The sequence below is a fragment of the Thunnus maccoyii genome, chromosome 8 (genome assembly GCF_910596095.1).
Source record: "Thunnus maccoyii chromosome 8, fThuMac1.1, whole genome shotgun sequence".
NCBI classification, from domain to species: Eukaryota; Metazoa; Chordata; class Actinopteri; order Scombriformes; family Scombridae; genus Thunnus; species Thunnus maccoyii.
The window spans coordinates 22,867,764-22,889,074 of record NC_056540.1 but is presented as its reverse complement, the minus strand read 5'-3'; the positions used below and the strand labels follow the sequence as shown (position 1 = coordinate 22,889,074).

General features: G+C 40.4%; 1 protein-coding gene across 7 annotated transcripts in view; it reads left to right on the top strand.

The window, feature by feature from the left end:
- enox2 (ecto-NOX disulfide-thiol exchanger 2) overlaps positions 1-21,311 on the top strand; it is a 188,332-nt gene that overhangs the window by 129,909 nt on the left and 37,112 nt on the right. For all 7 annotated transcript variants that reach the window (XM_042418472.1, XM_042418470.1, XM_042418465.1 and 4 more), the window contains 2 exons: positions 1,816-1,947; positions 17,049-17,204. In XM_042418472.1, the coding sequence (XP_042274406.1) occupies positions 1,816-1,947; positions 17,049-17,204 (288 nt within the window). The remainder of the gene's footprint in view (positions 1-1,815; positions 1,948-17,048; positions 17,205-21,311) is intronic.

The following is a 21,311-nucleotide window of genomic DNA, read 5'->3' as shown; positions in this document are numbered from 1 at the left end:
ACTTGCGCCACTCTTTGCGCAATTTTAAAGCAAATACCTGAATAGAAAGTGATATAATGAGGTCACACCTGGTGTTTTAGAAAACACTAAAATAATAATTTGTAATGTGAATATCATGACAAAACAAGTAGAATGATTGTTCAGTTTGCTGGAACATTCAAACTCAGAAAACTGTAACACAACCATAGACCTGGAAAGGATGCCAGATATACATTTACATCACAATAAACAAGTCCTATATTATATTTAATCTTGTACTGCAAGATAGATATTATATTGATTTACAGCCAGGCTCAGATGATTAGAATCTAAGCAAAAGGGCTCAGTTGGTCTGACACCACCTTTCAAACCCTGAGTGTGTATATCCATTCACACTACAGCGATGACAGTTAATGTACTGTAAAGAGTAATAAAACTGCCATAAAACACCTCACCAACACTCCTATCCTCCTCCATTTTAAGTCCTTGAAGGTAGCCCTAGTTAATAGGGTTGTGTTAGTTAACAAGTCTGTAAAGTCCTCGTCAGCAGCACTATCACAGCGACACACAGATAGAGGCAGTTTTTTATCAGGCCTCTCTATGGCAGCAACAGCAGACAGCTCCGAAATTAGTAGCTCAAAGAGGGAGGCAAAGGGGCAAACAGCATTATTATACATTGCCCGCTGTGTCTGAACACCAGGAATACCAATATAGAGGTTGTTGTGCAGACAGACACACACACACACACACACAGAGCTGAGTGTTACCTCCACAGTCAGCTCTGCCACAGACCTTCTATGGTGTGAAGCGTATGCAGGGTGCAGCGCTTCTCATTATTAACAGTAGTGCTGGCTTTGGCATCAGGAGTGAAGAGGGCAGCTTGGCTCAGCCAGCAGTCACAGCAATTTGCAGGTCTGTCAGAGAGAAAGGGGTCGACCAGAGGAGAAAATTAAACAGCATTTAGAGCTGTGAAATAGACTGCAGACGCAGAGAATGAGCCACTGGTGGATGTATGATATGTTCATGTTGCTTTTGCTGCAGGGTTTTTATAACAGAGGGCTAAATGTGTTTGCTTTATTATGCAACACTTGGCAAAAAAAAAAAAAACAACTGAGTCTGGGGTTGTGAGTTTTAGATATGTATGTATTTGTCATACTAAGTTGGAGATCTTTCAAACTTTTCCAAGGTTTAGTTGCAGAGTGCCTGGCTAATGCTTGATAGCATCAGGATTTGTGCTTAGTGCCATGATAATCTTGTTTTACGCTGTATTATTTTCTTACTCTGGCTGGCAAATGAAAGCTCTGATCTTTCACTGAATTGCTCATCAAGATGTACATTTTGGGTATATGAATCCATTTCTTTTTTTTTCCCATGATGCTAATGTTTTTGTGAGCAAGATTTTATATTCGTGTGGCAGTGTTTTCAGTCTTACAGCAGCATTTCCAGTAGACTCTTAGTACAGGTCATTGAGGCAGGAAGTGTCAAGAAGAAGCCAGGCCATTAAACCTCAATGCAAAAACTGAACAAACAGAAACATCAGGATGAATAGATTCTAGATGACAGTGTTGTAGAAGTCACTGGAGTGTCAGGCTGACTGCAGGGTCATAGCGGCCTCCCTGCTCCTCCCCCCTCAGAAAGAACACACAGTTAAAGGAACCATTTTTAGAGAGAAGATGGCTGGAGTTGCCACGACAACACCACAAAAAAAATCTTACCTCTGTCCTTGCTGTACCATGATTGTTTTTCTGGCATGACCCTGTATCATGATGACTTGGAAGTCACAAGGATGATATTAAATCTTCTTTCTGTCTCTGTTTTTGCTGTGTCTTTATGCAGAAGGGATCCATAACATGACCATGGACTCCAACTCGATAACAATGCCTATGTCAGATCCCAACGCCTGGGCAACAGCCATGAACAACCTGGGGATGCCTCCCATCGGCATGACCGGACAGCCACTCATGCCAGGTACCACATTTCAACTTTCCCACACAACACGCAAACAGAACCACAAAGGTCTTTGCATTAAAAGTTTTATTTCAATTTTCCATGGGTAGATACCATACTCTAGTGTTACGTTTGACAGTTTTGTGAATTGGGCATTTATTTACAGGCATCCTAAACCAAGTTCAGTCTGACTTTCAGTCCAGTTTGAGAGAAATGATTGGACTTTGTTATATTACAAAGACCATTTTGCTCCTTACAGACATACTCAATGTTGGTGATTGTCCAACACAAAGTAGAGCTGCAATGATTAATCTATTAGTTGATTGTCAGAAAATGTATTTATATTTTAATAATTGAATAATAGTTTGTCATTTTTAAGCAAAAATGCCAAAAATGAGCTGTTATCAACTTCTCAAATTTTGTCATGGTCATGCATGATAGTAAACTTAATATCTTTGGGTTTCTGACCAGTGGTTGGACAAAAAAAGACATTTGAAGATATCACCTTTGACTCTGTCATTTTTCAACATTTTGTAGTCCAAACATTTAATCAATTAATCAAGAAGATAATCTGCAGATTAATCAGTAATGAAAATAATTGGTAGTTGCAGCCCTCATACAAAAATACTTCAGATTGTTTAGCAAGGCTGCCTCTTTTCAGTAGCATTGTATGCAAATTTTTTCTTTTTCACATTTCTATTTGTAATTCCCAGACCTCCTCATCTTATTAAGTAGCATCATTTTTTGTAGAGGCATTAATATTTAGCAACTGTAGCTTGGCTGGTACTCCGTCCCTATCATAATAATTTGATTTATTTTGTATTTGTTTTTTCCTTACGGCTATTTTCCCTTCAAGACAAAAAGTGAAGAGACTATTTTTAAAAAGCCTAGAAAATGAATCAATCAAAACAGTAAACAAGAGTTTTTAACTTAGATTTCGGGCTAAAGGTTGGTTGTCTTTTTGTGTCAATCATGAATAACTGGATGAATAATTGTGGACCAGGGTTTTGGAATTTTCATTTGTTAAGTTTGTTGATGAACAGCACTGTGTTTGGCTGCATTAGTGTTCAGAGAATCAGTATGCTTGCCACTGTGGCCTTAAATGATAGAGATAGAAAGTGGATTCTCATGTGTGATTGCTGTGGCCTTTTAAAATAAGTATATTGAAACCAACAGCCGAGTCAGCAAGATGGAAGTGCGATCCTGTAATGAGTCTTTGGATGACACACACACACACACACACACACACACACACACACACACACACAGGTGCTCCCTGACAGAGGCTGATATGAGTCACTGCAGCTGCAGTTGAGATTAGTGAGAAAGCAGCAGGTTTTGCTTTCAACATTTAAGGCTGTGTGTTAGAGGTACTACAAGGAACTTTTAACTGGTTACGAAACAGTCTCATGTAGGGATGTGCGATACCACCAAAATGTCACGATACATATCACGATACAGCACATTTTCTGTAAATTCACTGAATAAATAGTTTTTGGTCTGTGTCTTGCACTTACATTAACGTAACAAGGAGGGCTCAGCCCCGCCCATGCTGAACCACAGACAGCAGAGGAGAGTGGCGCGACCATAAATGACAGCAAAACGCAGTAGAGATGCTCAGCCTGAGCTGAAATGAAATGAGTGCACAAAAATTAGGTAAATAACATAAATAAACATAGTCTCTGCTGCATTTTGCTGTCATTTTTGGTCATGCTACTCTCATCTGCTCTCTGTGTTTCACCTTGGGCAGAGCTGCACACAGCGGAGCAGAGGAGACACTCAACCAGGTGAAGTACTTAAGTTGACAACAACTACACTTGTTACGTTACTGTAAGTGCAATAAAAGCTTTGCGTGTGAAAAGCCAAGAAGAGTAAATTACTAATGTAATCCACACAAAAGATGGACAGACTCCAAATGATGAAAAATACTGCCGTAAAAGAGTGTGCTTTGCAACACAGCGAAATAAAGGATATACATATGTTTACGATGTATATCGTCATATCTCACAGCCCCTAGTCTCACGATGCCTCTATATGACCTACATAAGCAAACAAGACATCAGCAAGAAGATAGGCTATTTCTATATAGTTATTCTAAATGCCTCCCACCAGGTCGGGTTCCCCACAAAATCAGACTAAACGATTTACGACACACAGACTGGAAGAGCCTTATGTTTACATTACATGTAGCATTGTATGCATGAGGGAGTACAAAGATACGTTACTAGGACAAGGGGAGGACATTTCTCTTCGTTTAATACAAACATTAAATGTAACGTTAGACTTGTTGTTGGCTTCCTGACATTTTAAAAAGACGAGAGAAAAAGAGAATGAGGTCGAGCGAGCTGAGAGCACGAGTGAGAGAGAGAGAGAGAGAGAGAGCAGTGGTGGTTGAGTGAGCTAGAGAGTGAATGTAGAGAGTGAGCGGCAGTGTAGCAAAAATCTGAGAAATAAAACATAATTTTCTCATTGTTTCACAGCAGTTATGATCTAAAGCACAAACAAACACGCCCACACCTCCGCACAAACCTGCAGGAAGGTGCAGCATTGCCAGATGTGGTGGTGAATACAGCCTTACATGTAACCTAGAACACTACTAAAACAAAGTTTACTTTGCTTATCCATCTTCATAATACAATTATTAATCTTACATAGCCAGACAGATACATGACCTCATCACTATGCATCCTGCAAACAGCTGTGAAAGAAAAATAATATTAAAAACAAGTAGCTCTTCCTTTCACTCGCCTCCAAAACAAATGCATGCGCTAGCCAAGATCTTTAAGACACAAGGCGGTGGTGCTCATGGGAAATCGAGTCTTCATTCCAGGAAAACACTACCACTTTTGTCCACAGGATCCATAAAAGTTCCTTGTAGTAACTTTAAATTTTATAAGAGTAAGTAAATCAAAACCTCTTCACATCTTTCTGGTTGATGCTCTTTGTCTTCCTCTGTTTCCCAAGTATGGATGAAAATTCAAACAGTCACAGATTTCAGTGTACCAAAAGTGCACGTTATGGGTATTAAAAATGTTGAAATTTAATTGATTTTGATATTTTTTTCCATGTGTAATTACAACCTCAAGGGGCACAAGGTTCAGCTACTCAGTTCTGATCTACCACTCTAATATTCAGCTTAACCAGTTGCTCTGCTATCTATACCATTACAACATTATAACATTAGGTTCAGCAGCACCCTCCCACTCTCCATCTCTGAAGAGTTATTCTGCCATGTCTTTTCTCTCTCCTCAGTAGAAAGCCTTTCCCTAAAGCCTTTTATAAATCACTTCCCACTTCTTAGCTGAAATGCACTTTCATATTTGAAATACGCTAGGTTTGTGAGTGTATGTGTGTGTGTATGGACTTGGAGACGAACAGTCTTCCAAATGCACTCCTAGAGAAACATTAAGAGAGGCAAACACACACACACACACGCACACATATACACACATTCACAAATGCCTGGCATATTTCAAATATGGTAAACAAAAGCCTTTGCACTTACGAGAGAAAACACAAGTGGCAGAAGAACTTCTCACAGAGGGGAAAGGAGAGGTGGAGCTAAACCTAATGTTGAAAATGGAGAATGGTCGCTGGACACACATCCATTCAAGAGTCTGTACTTTTGATGAAGTGTGCAAAGAGTGCCATCATCCCTCTACAGATGTTTTCCTTTTGAACTTCTTTTGAACTACTTAAACACTTCTTTTACAGCCTGACAGACATTTTAACTTGCCATAGCAGGAATAGCACAGATGTAACTACCGATGTTAACGATGACTCTGTTCCATATTAGGTGCGTCATTAAGCCATGCCAGTAATACAACCTCAACAACACCTTTAATGGAATGCAGCAATCATGATGTTATTAGCTGCACCTGTGTTTGGCAACTCAGGGTGCCTGCTGTTAGAAAGGTCAATTAAACTGCTTTTAGAATTACCCGTTCTTGCCTAAAGTCATACTTTAAACAAGATGCATTAGCCAGTTTGCTTTGTAGTGTTTTGGTATAATGAGAAGGAAAACCAACTAAGAGACCTTGATCTATGTGTGTAAGAGTAAATTAAAGGCCACGCACACCCATACAGGTGTTTTCACTTATTCTGTATGTTTAGACCTCTGCTCATGCCGGGCTCATGTCACATGGGATGGATGGTAGAGATGGACAATATTTATTCAGTCATCGGACAACTCAGAATAGTTGTATGTAGGTGCAACTAATTTTTATATTCATAATAGATTAAACTTCCAATTATTTTATAATTGCCAATTATAGAGCCCAAGGTAATGTCATCAGATGTCTTGTTCAAAAGTCCAAAACCCCAAAACATTGCATTTTCTATACCGTTAAGTCAGGGAAAAGCAGAAACTTAAACAAGGGGAATAATTAATCGATTTATCAAAATAGTTGCCAATTGATTTTCTGTCAATCAACTAACTGATAAATCAACTCATCATTGGTTGTGTGAGGGTTAAAAATACTCTGCATTGACAGTATAGCATGACATCCATTAAATTGAATAAAATTTTGGTTTAATTACCTTGAACGATGAACTTTGGCTGATGTGAGGAATCCATGTATGTTTGTTTTTATTAGATGCTAATGTAAAATTTTCGGGCCAAAGTGTATATATCATAATGGAGACTTTCCCAGTGATTTCAACTTGTTGATGGTGACATGAAGTCCAAAACTGGTCATTTTGGTAACTCTATATTGATACAACATGAACATGGTATCAGGTTGAAGGTGGATGGAGCTTTGCCAGAGTTTCATAAGGTCACTGACCTCCTGTACTAATAAGAGGGATAGGGGTGTAATTTGTCCCACTCTAACCGGAGAATAAGGAAGAGATGTCAGTCAAGCACAGTATGTGCACACCCACACAATCCTGAAAGGAGCTCTAATCAGGCAAAATAATCAAACTGTCCTTCCGTGGGTGTGCAGGGCCTTTAAGCCTCAAGTGGTGTAATACATCAGGTATCAGCAGCAGTTTCAAGAGTGTAGTGTAGAGAGGAAAGAAAGGGAGGAGACAGAGATTGAGAGGGAGGAGAGTCAGGTGAAGAGAGCAGCTGTGCCTCCCCTCATGGATCACCTGGAAAAACAGCTGGTGCTTCCCTACCTTTTTCCCTCTTCCTTCCCCATTTCTTGTCTATTCCCCTCCCTACCTCACCAGCCTAAAATACCCAGCATCTCTTTTATGTCTCATTATAGCTGAGTCCCATCACTGTAACCCAGAGGTACATTAGAACACACGCCGTTCATTTGCTTTTCACAGAGATGAACTCTTTTACACATACAGACTGCACTTAAATCACACTGAAATGCATATTTGGGCTGAAACGTTATATACTAACGTTACTAAATAAATTTCAGAAATGTGCTGGTGTTTTATGATCTCACCACACTCCAAAGAAATTTTGCATATATTACTCACAGGTCTACATTTTCCAGCCATGCATTTTTACTTCACATAACTTGAGCCACAAGAGGAATATGTTAGTGGGAGGACATCCACATGAGCTCTCCCTCGTGCCCAACCCTTTTAAAATAACTTATGAAGACAAAGAGGTTGGGCTAGTATGTGTAAAATTCTGTCTTGTACTAGATCTATTTTGCAAGAAAAGGCATCTGCACACCTCTTTTTTGCTTTTTCATGTTTTCTTTAGAGTTTTTTATGAAATCTCTGATCACAAAGCTCTAGGCGCACACACACTTTCACATGTTGTCACACACGCCATTACGCTGTCATGCAGGGCTTGCTACTAGGGCACCTTGGGCCTTTGAAGTAATCCAGGTGGATTAGCTATTGATTCTCCATCATGACTGAACATTATCTTTGTCTCCTTTTTGTTTCACCTCTAAACAACAGGGGAGAATTCACTGTCACACTTTGTCCTTTTCCATTTGATCTCTCATTGTGTTTGTGCACACGTGCAATCATATGTTTCCTGCATGTAGGTTTAAGTGGGTTTTTATGAGTCCATTTCAGGCTCATTCATTAGAAGAGACTGTGTGTGCCGGAGTGCTTTCGTTATACATTAGACTTCGCCTCTGTTTCATCCATTGTGAGCCTAGAATGTATTTCTTCACCGCAGAGTCTTTTCCCTGCCTCCGGCCAAGTGGATTTATCCAGACAGACAGCTGGATAAACAGACCACTGTGGGCAGAGCCTTCAATACTCTGCAGCCTCTCAAAGCCTGGTGCACGTCTCCAATGATGACAGTTTTATTTCTGTAGATGGACTAGGCAGTGGCTGTGTTTGTTAAAAAGTTTTTAGTACATGTTTGCATTATTGAAGTGTTTGGATAGGGGGAGAGATTGGACTTAGGCCACACACAGGAGTCAGATTTGTATATAAATGGTATATGGTGGTCAAGGTACACAGGATTTTTGTGGTCTACAGTACGTCTTACTTAGTGTTTCTTGACGGCACTTGGACGTTGATCTACATCTTCTTTGATCTATATTCTTTATACATGTTTGTACTTTTATTTACTTAATATTGTCATTATGTGTCTCCGTATTGTCATTTTGCTATTGCTACTTCTCTCTATTCTGCATATATGACCTCTATTGCATGTCTGTTTGTCCTAGAAGAGGCATCTTTCCTCTCTTGCTTTTCCCCCATTATGTTATGTAAGGATAGAGGATGTCATACTTTGCGCAGATTGTAAAGTCCTGTGAGGATAATTTGTGATTTCCGGCTATATAATAGTTGACTTGCGTAGCCCACTCTCAGCAATGGTCCAAGGAGAGAGGAAATTCAAGTAGAGGCCCCCCTTTCCTCAGGCAGCAGGAGGTGCAATAGAAGCCATATTTGGGAGAGTAGCAATAAAAAAATAAACAAAGTTGTAACACTCATCAGAATTTCAAAATAGAAAACTTTGATTATAATCTTAATTTAGAGAGAAGGGTCAATGGAGAGGGCAGTACATAGGATGACTAGCTTGAAAGGTGGATGGGGTCCCGTTCATCCAAACACCTCAGGAGAGAAGAGCTATACAGGGTCTTGGGAGCAAATAAAACCAAATTATCTAAGGGGCAGGAACCTGCAGGGCACATCGATCAGTAGATGGACTTCAGGACACAGCTACATTTTAAGGAAACTGACTCGCATGTGACAGAGAACTCAGGGTCCAGCATGTCACTGGAGAAAGAAGCGGTGAGGTATATTGATTCTGTGCTTTTTAGTCGTAATAGCTGCAGCTGCAGTCTGCTTGCTGGAGATCCAGTTTTTTATTGTTATGATCATAGTGGGCATTATCGGTCTCAATTTTAGTGAATTGGTGTTATTCTGCAGACTGTGCACAGAATCAACACAGTGTAATGCACCTACTCAGGATCATGGAATAGCAGTTGTTTAAGCACAAAAACCAAAGATGTAAATAGTAAGGTAAACCTCTTACAGTTCTCATGGTCTGTACCGCAACGTCTGTTTACTTGTGCAGACAAGAGTTCAAACAGACCAGAAACAGAGTTCCTGTGGTTATGGAAAGATTTACAGAATTTGACATTCAGGGGTTTTTCCTGTGGTCCGAGAAGGTTATGGTGAATGATCCAGGTTTTGGAAATGCCTTGTTGGCAATAGCAACATCACAGATTACCTGAATTCCTGGGGCTAGTTATATGATGAGGACATAAACATGGCTTCTCAATCACACAAAGTGAGCCCTGTCTTATGAACAGAACATAGGTAAGGTGTGGCATGGTTAGCAAGAACAAAACTTCATTTCTGTATATAGTGTGAACTGTGGGAACGGAGCAAAAACTGCAATAGTAACAGCAGGAACCAACATCTGGTTTTGACATCTGACAGTATAATATGTCCTTTTCCAGGAGCGTTCACCCTGTATTTCCCAAACCTTCATCAGTGTTCTCTCTAGCACATCCAGACTGTGAGTAGAACCAGATGGAAAGCTATAGAGTTCATCTTCTATACCTCCCTAAAAACACAGACCTCCCAAGAAGGTTTTTATTAACCAAGACACTTGACATTATGTATTGTATCACTCGTCTTGTATACATAACCAGCTCCTCAGTACAGTTGGCTTTTATCTGAAGATTACACTAGCAGTTCCCAACCTTTTTGACTTGTGATCCCTTATGATGAAGCACTATCTTCTTTCTGTTATAAAGCCATTCACTTGTTTAGTGAAATGTTCTAGAAATAACATTATTTATTCTTTTAATCAAAGGTTATGGACTATGACAGTAATTTTGCCTTTTCAGACTGGACTTTTGGTGGTCTAAAGTTGTGAAAGTATCCAGTGTTCCTCAGAAAAAGCAACATTTAGATTCAAAGTTGGAAAAAATAAACATAACTTTTTGTAGCAGAAATACTTCTTTTCATCATTGTTTGAAACCCTCAGATTGAGCCCTTCAGGGGGATCTGTCCATAGAATCTGGCAGCCCCTGAACTGCATAATATTAAGAGTCTTGAACACAGATCCACCTTTCAGTAGAAGTAATGCTTGTTTTTTCTGTTACCTGACTCTTATTTTAATGTTCCTCCGACCTTGAAAGTTAAGTTTATTTTACCCAACCAGTAACTGCACAGCAGCCCAGCCCTTGCACAACTTCTCAGACATGTATAATTGCCTCCTCCAATAATAATAGATGTCTATTGTCCAAGGAATGATGGGTTTGATTAGTGAGTTTGTTTTTTTCTCATATTTGGATTCTGCCTTGCCTTGAGTCAGAAATGCATTTTGGATGAAAAGATGTTTGGCACTAACAAAAGAGGCTGGTTAGCCACACACACACACACACACACACACACACTCTAGCAAAGTATGTGCCTTTTCACACACATGTTTTTGCAAGTTTATCAGAATTAATTGAGATGCACAGACTAATACCAACACCAATACACACACATTCAAACACCTTGGCGAATAGATAAGCAGGCTCCAGGGACAGACGACTGTTCCCTGAATAAACAACCACTCCTTTGTCTACTGCATCCCACTTGTCCTCATTCCCTCCCCACAGGTGCCACGAAGCCTTCCACCACTGTGCATACATATACAAATACACACATTCACATAGACACAAAACAACAGTGGAATATATGACAACTTAGTGTCATGCCTCATAACCAATCATCTACACAGTGCTCCTCAAATTAATTTAGACACCCCCCCCTCCCCTCAAGATATAAATCAGGATCTTCTCGTTCTCACATATTAACTTAGGAAACATCAGGAAATGCATTAGCTGACAGTCATTCCTTTGCCGTAAGCGCTTTCCAATCCTTGGCCTGAATGCCGTGTCCCTTTCTGCTGACTGCTGGAGCTGCACTGGTAAGATGCCAGAGGTTTTTGGCTGCGTGTAGGTGGACAGAGCAGAGAGGCAAAGACTGCCTTACTTAGGATATACAGTGTGTCGGGCAAAAAATAGAGCAGTAGTTCTAGGACTACTGAAATGGGACTTTCTGACAGTTATTCCTATCCTTGCAGATATATTAGATTATAGTCTAGATATTGTTAAAAGCTAGATTTGTTATGGAGATTTGAGTATGGAGGTGTCAGATAAAGAAGACAGATTTTGGAAGGCACCATAAGGTGAATTAGATTCTTATTTAGATGTAATGGAATAGGGAGATGGAATAACTTTTATAACAGAAAGGAGGTTTGTTTTGTTTTTTTTCCCATCCTGCAGGTTGCAGGCTGGAGAAATGTTCCTGTAGGAGAAAATGAGGTCGGGAGATGTTCATATGGAAATGCATAGAGGGGTGACTTTTGGCAGAGATTGAGAGAAGCAGATTTCAGCCACTGGTAGGGTTCCAGGTGGCGTGGCTAGCTCGCCTCATTAGAGAATATTATCCAGCATGCCTCACAGCAACCGCCTATGTCCCCCCTTCCAACCCCTCCCACCCATCCACCGCTGACTGCTGGAAGGGACGTTTACCCTGGAAATCAGAGAGGAGAAAGACAGGGAGGGGAAAGGAGGATGACATTAATAGCTAGGAGCTTGACACAATCAAATGTCAGTTTTTTTTTAAAACTTCTCTACACCTGCTGATTGATGGGCAGCTCAAAATGTAATTACTTTGAACAAACCTCCTGGAAATAGATTGTTTAACATCAAAAGGACATGGTGGAGAAGAATGACAGGTAGAACAAAGTGTGTATTAACCTTAGAGGCCAACTTTATATGTGTGTATGCGTGTTCACTCATGCATGTTACTGCGCAAGGTAGCGGTGTTAGCTGGGAGATGTTTGTGAATTTCAGTTTTCCAACATGAGAGAGAATAGAGACCGAAGCTCATGCACAAGCACAGCAAACAGGATCAGGCAGATGTGTGGCCATATGTGGGTGGACCCAGCCCTAGGTTTCTTTTTGTTGTTCTTCTTCAAGAATACCCTTGTGCTCTCTAAATCTCTCTGTGGAGTTTCTACTGACTGGAAGAGATCAACTCTTCCTTTTTCTTATTGAGTATGCAGCATATCAGCTGGCAGTACATTCTGTATCGCTGTTGAACTGTTTAATATGCATTAGTTATAACAAAGAGACTGTAAAAAATAGCTTCAATGCTATGTATACATTGATATTAAAAACTAAATCTGAAAAAATAATAATAATTTGGAATATAAGTTGCAAAAGTTTTCCCAGTTTTTTGAAGACTAATCAAAATTCAGTCCTGTGTTCTGCAGACATTCTTCATACCAAGATCCTCCTCTGAAGTCCGCTTATCATCACTGCTTATTTATACAGATGTTGAATCCCTCCCTCATGAACCTTCATTCTCTAATCTATCTCAGGTTTATCCCTAAATTACCCTTCATCTAGTTTACTAGAACTATTTGGTGTCCAATCATCTTCTCATTATTCAGAATGTGTCTTGAAACAAAATATTAGGTCCATTGTTAGGTTCATAATGCCTATCTGCACTTCTGCAACCAAGTGATTAAAAAAAAAAACAGATTTTGGATGAATATATTCTATGTATTGAAGGCATAATCATTTTGCTCATTGCATTTTGCATCCTTGACAGTCGAATCACTGCACTTTTCTTAAGCTGCATCACTGTACACAGAGCAGTGCAGGATAACAGCATGTCCTGCTATAAACTTTAAACAGAGTTTTGCCTCAAAATGACCTAACTACAAAACTAACTGTAATGGAAACAGAGAGTGATGCAGAGAAGTGTGACGCTCTCAGTTCTGGTACCCAATGTTAGCGAAGTCAGTAACTGTTAAACGAGATGCTAGTACAACCTCCTCTACTGCTGTCCAGTGTGAGTGACCCTTTGGCTGACAGCGCCATCAGGAGCCACACAAGAGAGAGTCTCCATGGTGTGCTGGGATTTTATACATGATGACTATTTTTTTTCTTTGACTGTGTGGAAATCTGTGGTTTCCAGGTAATATATAATGAACAAGGCATTAAAACAGGTCTCACAATTAAATCATGACATTTGCCATGTAAGCGGTTATAGGAGTTTAGTGTGGGTGCAGGACTGTACTTGGGGGCAGATTTAGTGATTTGCCCCAGGAAAACTCAGACATAGGGCCTCCGTCTTGCCTTATATATATTCAACCTTTTTCTCATTGAGAATGATGAATACATTATTATTAATCATTAATCTTTAGGACAGTTTCTTACACACATAAAGATTCAAAAGCCATGTCAGCTATATGCTGCTATTCACTGTGAATAGGATCACAGCTAGTCATCCCCTGCCAAGCTACAGAGTTCTCTGACGCAATGTGAGCGACAACCAGGCAAGAGCCAGTTACATTTGTTTTCACGTAAGCACTGAATTGTTTACTTTCTACCCCACTACATGAAAGAGCAAAATGGAGGATTAGAGCTCCTAAACTCTGGAACAAAGTACAAGATTGAATCAGGTGGCTAACTTAGCATTCTCCTTTAAATGTACATTTCACACAGGCTGGCAAAACAACCAAATCCACCACTACGATGCTTTGTCAAATCTGACCTCTACCCTGATAAATTCTGAAATAATGTAGAATACATTAAAGTCTCGAACACAACAGGAAATCCCTTTAGAACACTGCATAAATATATACATAGCATGTAACACAATAGTCTCTGTGTGTGTGTTTGTGGGTATGTGTGTGTGTGTGTGCATCTGTGTCTTCTTTGAGCATACATTAAAATGAGTGGCACCAAATGAGGGCGGAAATAATAATACGTCAAAAATGGACATGAGAGAACTCTGGTGTAGCTGGAAATCCTTAGGAAGAAGTAAATAATCTCCTTTATTACACATGACTCTGCTACATGCTTACTTCAAGTCTCAGGCTCTTAATAGACATGGATAAATACATAAGCACACATACACACACACACAATCCAGAGGGAACATGAGCAGCACTGCAGTGAAAATGCACCAGCCATGCCCTGATGTAACCAGATTGTTTTCTCCATTTGAGCTGAAATCTGGTTTCTTTGCATTGATACACAATATGTGAACTCATTTGGATGTTTCTTAATTATACCCACTGGGACATTAAAGCATTGTCTCAGCAGAAAATGTAGTACGATTTCCAGAAATACAGTTTTCAAGATATTTTTACTGTGTTAGAATCTGTATGCCAACCTTCCACAACACTGAACTTAGTTTTTTTTTTCTTTATTAATGGTTCTTTGATTCCACAGTCTTTTTCTATGCAAAGTGTTTGGCATTCAGATGGCCATTGCATCACCCTCCCGTCTTCCATCCACCCTTTCTTATCATTCCTCCTGCTATCTGTCTTTCCTTCCTTCACCATACCACGCTAAAGAAGTCATCAATCGCCTGGCAACTAGGATCCTTCTTATCTCCTGCTCCCTCTCACTCTGACACCTGTTTAGAGACTGATGGTGAGGTCATCAATAGACAAAGTGAGCTTTACTGGTTTCCATCTATTTTCCTTTAATTTCCTCTGCCTGGCTCTTTTTGTCAGTTTTCTTTTCTCTATCTGGCCTCTATTTCTCTTTCCTCAGTTTTGTCCTTCAGCCAGTTTTATCAGTCTAGCGTATTTATTACACCCTATCTGGCTCCGGGGACCTATCCCGAGCCTTCTGTAATGTGCATATTTCTTTATTCTCCTTCACTGAGTGTCATTTAATTCATCCATTTTCTCCTGTGCAGCAGATTTAGAGGAAATCACTTATGAGGAAATATAGTATCTATTTCCAGTTAAAGGTGTACACTGTAGAAGGGTAAATATTATTTTGCCTTTGTAGGATTTATTGCTCTTGAAGATCAAAATAGTCAGATATCAAACGGAACCCATACAATGTTTGCTGCTGTTATTCTCTGAAATATCGCAATGAATCGAAAATACTTACTCAAAATATTTCATCACAAATATCAAAATTAGAATGCAATACAAACAAAATGAAAAAACTTGAATTCTTGAACTTTAAATTGAAGACCAAGACAATTCATGAAAAGCTGAAATAGTGTTGAGTTCAAAAGTTAATTTTAATTTTTTATTTTTTTACCCTCCCACTGATACCACACCTGCATATTTACAAATACAAAAAACCAATAGCAAGCTGGAAAAACACCAAATGGGGTATCAAATAAAAGTATTTTCACATTTTTATTTAAAGGCATACTATGCAGGATTTGTCGGTTGGTGTTTGTAAACACACAGCATGCAAAGTTGGCCCCTGCTACCTGGTCAATGACAATGGAGAGAGAGGGAGCAGCAGTGGTCAAGCGAGAGTGAATGAAAAGGGCGAACGACGCCGGCGAGAACAAAGCCGTGAATCAGAAAAATAACATGTTATTTTCTGACTGTTTCATGGCGGTTACGTTCTAAAGCACAAATAAACGCACCCACACCTCCACACAACCCTGCATGAAGGTGCCACATTGCTGGATTTTGTGTGAATGCAGAGCTTCATCCTGTCCACTGTGGCTTCTCTGCTCTGTGTGTGTGTGTAGCTCAGCCCCGCCCTCGGTCAAGCAGACACACAGACCTGCAGCTCTTTACACATCCAAGACAGAGAGAGCAGAGAGCAGAGCAGAGCTGAGGATAGAGACGGAGACAGCAATGTAACCTGATTGCTACGCTATGACTCTCGACCTCACACCCTGCGCGCTGTTATTGGCTGGAGGCTATACACCACACTATCCAAAGGTTGACACCCAGAAGCGTCCCAAGCACAGCAGAATAATAAGAAAATACAGGCAGAGGGCAGAGTCTCTGTAGATACATACACCACCACACACCTCTAATGGGTTATAAGTGATGATGAAGAGGGATTACTTTTGTATAAGTCTTTACATTGTTTTCAATGTAAAGACATTCAATTTTCTGCCTCAAAAATTATCTCAAATTTAACTTGTCACTAAGTAGCTTTTTTTGTTTAATCATTTCATTTTTCTTATTTTGCAACTGTGTCTTACAGTCAGCAGACATCTTCTATAAAACAGTTTTTAGACAGTGTGTCATATTGATTTTGTTACCTATCCAGTACATTAAAGCGTGTGTATAATCTCTAGTGAAGGATTTGTTTTAGCGAGCAGTGCCTCTGCTTGCACATACACAGGTGTATAAACATTGCACGCCCTGCGGCATAATTGTCAACGCCAAATCCTCTGCAGGTGATGTTGAGGCACATACTGGAGGGCAGCGTCATTTCCATTTCAAAAAGCTCCATACTGGGATGCATGTGCACATAAAAGCACATGTGACTCTTGATGCCAGTGTGTGTGTTTGTGTGTAGGTGTGTGCATATTTTCCCAGCTGCAGTCTAAATCAATATTGTAAAGAAAGATTCTCTGTTATGTAGGTTTTAGACACAAAACAGTGTCTATAAGGTCAACGTCAACAAGCGGGAGTGAATGACAGATTGTGACTCAGTAAAAACTTCTTAAAATATGCATGTTGTTTACGAGATGATTTATTCATGAATGGCTGTGTATTCAGTTATGTGTAGGCTGCTTGTGTGTCACCAGTGTTGACAAAGGAGTCACTCAGGGAATAAGTACATAGTGTGAAATGGAACTTAAAAGATACAGTATGGGCTGAACTGATACCTGGCCAAAAGTTAGTTGTTGGAAAAACATCTGTAATTAAATGTTACTGTGTAGGTGTTACTTTATTCACAGGAAGTAGCTGCTGTGTGATCTCATTCATATTTCTCTCCTACCTCCAGATTTTGACCCCAATCTTGGCATGATGGCTGGAATTACCCCCATGAACCCCATGATGCCCAGCCTAGGTATGGTGCCCGCACCCCTCTCGCAGGATATACCGGTTGTCAAGGAGATCATCCACTGCAAGAGCTGCACCCTCTTCCCCCCCAACCCCAGTAAGTCATGATCTCATGCTGATCCTAGAACACCAGCTGCCTCTCCACCAGCGTCTCCATGCAAAAGAATCACACGACTATAAAGACTTCCAACTCCAACCTAATTTTTCAGCCACATCTTGTGGTCCTTCAGTGGATGGGATTTGTCATAGAGATAGTTTGGTTATCATTAAGGGGCTTCAGTGTGGAATCTCAGTGACGTGATATTATCATGGCTGCAACTAACAACCATTTTCATTTCATCTCATTCAACCATTTCAATTAATCTGAATTTTTTCTCGGTTAATCAGTCAATCATTTGGTCCATAAATGTCAGACAATAGTGAAAAATCACAACTTCCCAGAGCTCAAGGTGACATCTTCAAATCGCCTGTTTTGTCTGTTTACAATAGAGAAAGACAAAAAAAATGGCATTAATATTTGAGAAGTAATTTTTGCTTGAAAATTTCTTTGCAAAGTTGTAAAATATTTAAAGCTGAATAGAATAATAAACAAATCACTTCAGCTCTAAATATTTTACAACTTTGACCAAAAGATCTGCTAATTTTTATTCAAATGCAAGAAAAAAGAAAGTGAGAAATGAGAATTGTCAGGACAGATGTTGATATGTGTGTTTATTTTGATGATTCACCATGCTGTTGTTTCTTCTGGCAGGACAAGAATTTTATTAAAATTTAATTCTGAGTTAGTATTCCAATATGGAAAACATTAATCATCAGTGCCAGAGTATAGACATGACAACCTGTGTTGCTCCTCTTTTATGTGTAGTCCTGTTTCTGCCCAACCATTAACCTGATTATGATGAACAGAAATTACATGCACACTAAATTTTCAGGATAAGTCACTTTGTTTGTTCTGACTAGAGGTGTGCTGCACAAGCTGTTGTTTATATTTATCTCCCCTCCACCTTCCAATTATCCCGAGTTAGAAAAGAGGTAGTGGGGGGTCCTTTGATTGATTCCACCTTTGTTTTTCAGATTTTGTGCTCGAGAAAAGTTTCTGCCTTGGGACTTTTTTCAAAAAAGTCTTACATGTCATCTTCAAGGTTGAACTAAACAAAAGCTCCTCACCGCAGTAGTGTTTGGGAGTTAACAATCCTTTCACAAAACAAAACACGTACTCTCGCATTCTCTTAGGCAAATAAGTTAAACAAAGCTGGTTTTAAGATATGCTTGTATACCTGCGGTGTGTATTATGTGCTCAGTGTAAACTGTCACAATATGGTGCAGAGGGAAAAGCTGATTAAAAGTTTAACTTCACCTAGGAAAATATTTCCAGCTACGATGGAGAAATCAACTAGGTACTCTGCAAAGGCACACATTCACCCTGAGGCTGAATGTGGGATCAGCTTGTCATGAAATCACCAAACAACTTTCGAGACTGTCACAATTATTCTGACACACCAGTAGAACTTATTTCCTGTGTTGTATGTGTGGTAGAACTCATACATGAATTGGAAAATTGACATGACGGCTTATTATCATGTCAGAGATGTTGCAGTACACTGGTTTCCGCCAGTGTATTGCAAGCCCGGCGGCCCACCCAGCCTGAGTTGACCTCCCACTGGGCCTAAGCATCAGGGAATCAAAAAAATATATATTTTAAGATTTTTTCTAAATGAAAATGTATTGTACAAGAAGTGTAGCTCCTTTAAGGAGTAGCTCAGTATATAGCGAGTGTGCAGTGGAGTGAGCCTATGTGTGATGCTGAGGCTTGGGGGGGGGGGACTTTCTGCTAACCTTTTCCTTTGCTCCGCTCACATTCACGTCATTTTTCTGCTGTTCGCTCAACTACACACACTCATTTACACACTCACTACGCACAGACACACACACATTAAGCACTGCCCTAGTCCTTAACGGAGCTACGCTACTCTTGTACCTTTCATGTAGATATCCTTTGAAGAATGAAGAGAGGGAGGATGATTAAAAAAAATTCCACAATAACGTGGGATGTTATTGTTCTTGCACAGTGTGCGAGTGAAAATCATTAGCCCATTGATATTAATGATCATGTGAAATTTTTGCAGTGGCACTTACAATTTTGTAGTGGCAGTGTGCTGCTGCTCAATGAATATAGGGGAAACACTGTATATACACAACAGCAAGTTACTTTGTCACAAATATGCAAAATGAAATGGCTGAAGCCCAATCTGTTTAATCCAAGTCATCCATTGTGTCAGGGGCCAGTACGGCAGCAGCTAAAGCCCTGGCTGAAGCTGAAGTAGCACAAGCTAAAGCTGCATTTGCAAGGAGAGAGATTGAAATAAAGATGGAAAAGGCCTGTCTAGAAGCCAAACTGGATGCTCTGGAGAGAGAGATAAGCAGAGGCTGCTAGGGCTGAAGCAGCTGTGATGGAGGCTGCAATAGCAAATCTGGAGCCAGCAAAAATAGAACACAGAGCACACTTGCTACAAATACAAAACCTAAAACAACGCACTGAATAGTAAGTCAGTCGGCACGCTGACAAAAGTAACAGCGGACAGCGACATGGAGAAAGAGATACAGAGTTAAAGAAGAGGGCCCCATGTCAAAGATACATTCTTTCTACCGAATATCAGGTGATGAGTGAAGGGAAAAATCTCCAGCGCCCAAGTATCGTGTACTATCCAGCTACCTAGAAGATATCACCCCTCACATAAAGGGAGAACACATCCCTACTCCAAAGACTACTTGCAACCATCACCTTTCAAGTCAGACCAACTTCCCACACTACTCCAATCACTGTAGTGACAACATGCCCTCTACAGCACACTACTCCAGTGACAACGATGCCTCATTCAATCTTGCCAAATATCTGGCATGAAGCAAGCTGTTGTCATCAGGGCTCACAAGGTTTGATGATTGACCACAGAGTCATTTGGCTTGGAAATCATTGTTCCTCAATACCATCAAAGGCTTAGATCTCACAGTCATAGAAGAATTAGATCTGTTAATCAAATGGTTAGGGAAAGAGTCAGCAGAGCATGCATGTGAAAAATCTGTCTGCTGGATTGGACCTCATATGGAGGAGGTTAGAGGAGACTTATGTGTCACCGGAGGCTAAGATAGAAAACTTTCCCAAAATAATGGTTAAAAACCACCAAAGGCATTGTGAATTAGATGACCTGCTGACTGAGCTAGAGGCTACAAAACAAGATGGTTACCTTCCGGGCCTCTCATATCTCAACACTGCAAGGGGTGTCAACTCCATTGTGGAGAAGCTGCTATATGGACTACAGGAAAAGTGGATGATGCAGGGGTCTCACTTTAAGAAGGAATTCCGGGTCCCTTTCTTCTTTTTAACAGAGTTTGTGCGCAGAGAAGCCCAGGCGCATAATGACCCCAGCTTTAATCTCACTTCACCCTCCATGACCCCAAACAGGAAAGACGGGTTCGAGAGTCACAGTAATGTCCATAGACCAGTCTCTGTTCATGAAATGGACATCTCGTCCTCTTCCAATCCTCCTCTTGCCGACAGCAAAGTAAAAATGCTGAAGACCCAGAAGGGCAATGCCCAATACATTGCAAGCCCCAAACGATAAAGAAATGTAGGGGTCTCAGAGAAATGCCTCTGGAAAACAGGAAGAAGATCCTGAAAGAGCATTCTACTTGCTACAAGTGTTGTGCGTCCACCAAGCACGTAACAAGGAGGTATGAGGTGAACATTAAAAACTCAAACTGTGCCAATGACCTATTACTTTGGTCATTTAGTATGATGTAGATCTTTCTGCTCTAGCTGTGGCTGCCAGTGAGGTACACATTCACAAGGCATATTTTGGATCATGATTTCTATGAGCTTGGAGCGCCAACAGGTTGGTAAACGCCAGTAAATAGTCGGCACCAGGATGTTTCGCTAGCCTGTAAAACACTCACACCGGAGCAGCATAAGCCCTAAGTGCAAGTTTTTAGCTGTGATTTGGCAGTAAATAAGCTGTCAGGCATGTCTGACTGTTGATGGTGGAGCTATTGAATGGACATGTGGAGTTTGTTGGTTGTAGCGGTGGCTGTTAGCAGTTAGCTCCACTTGTTAGCCACGGAACTGCAGCAACAGTATGCAGGCCGAGCGAGCAGCCACCAGACTTCACATCTGTTGATCCCCGCAGGACTCCACTCAGTTCCAGACAGT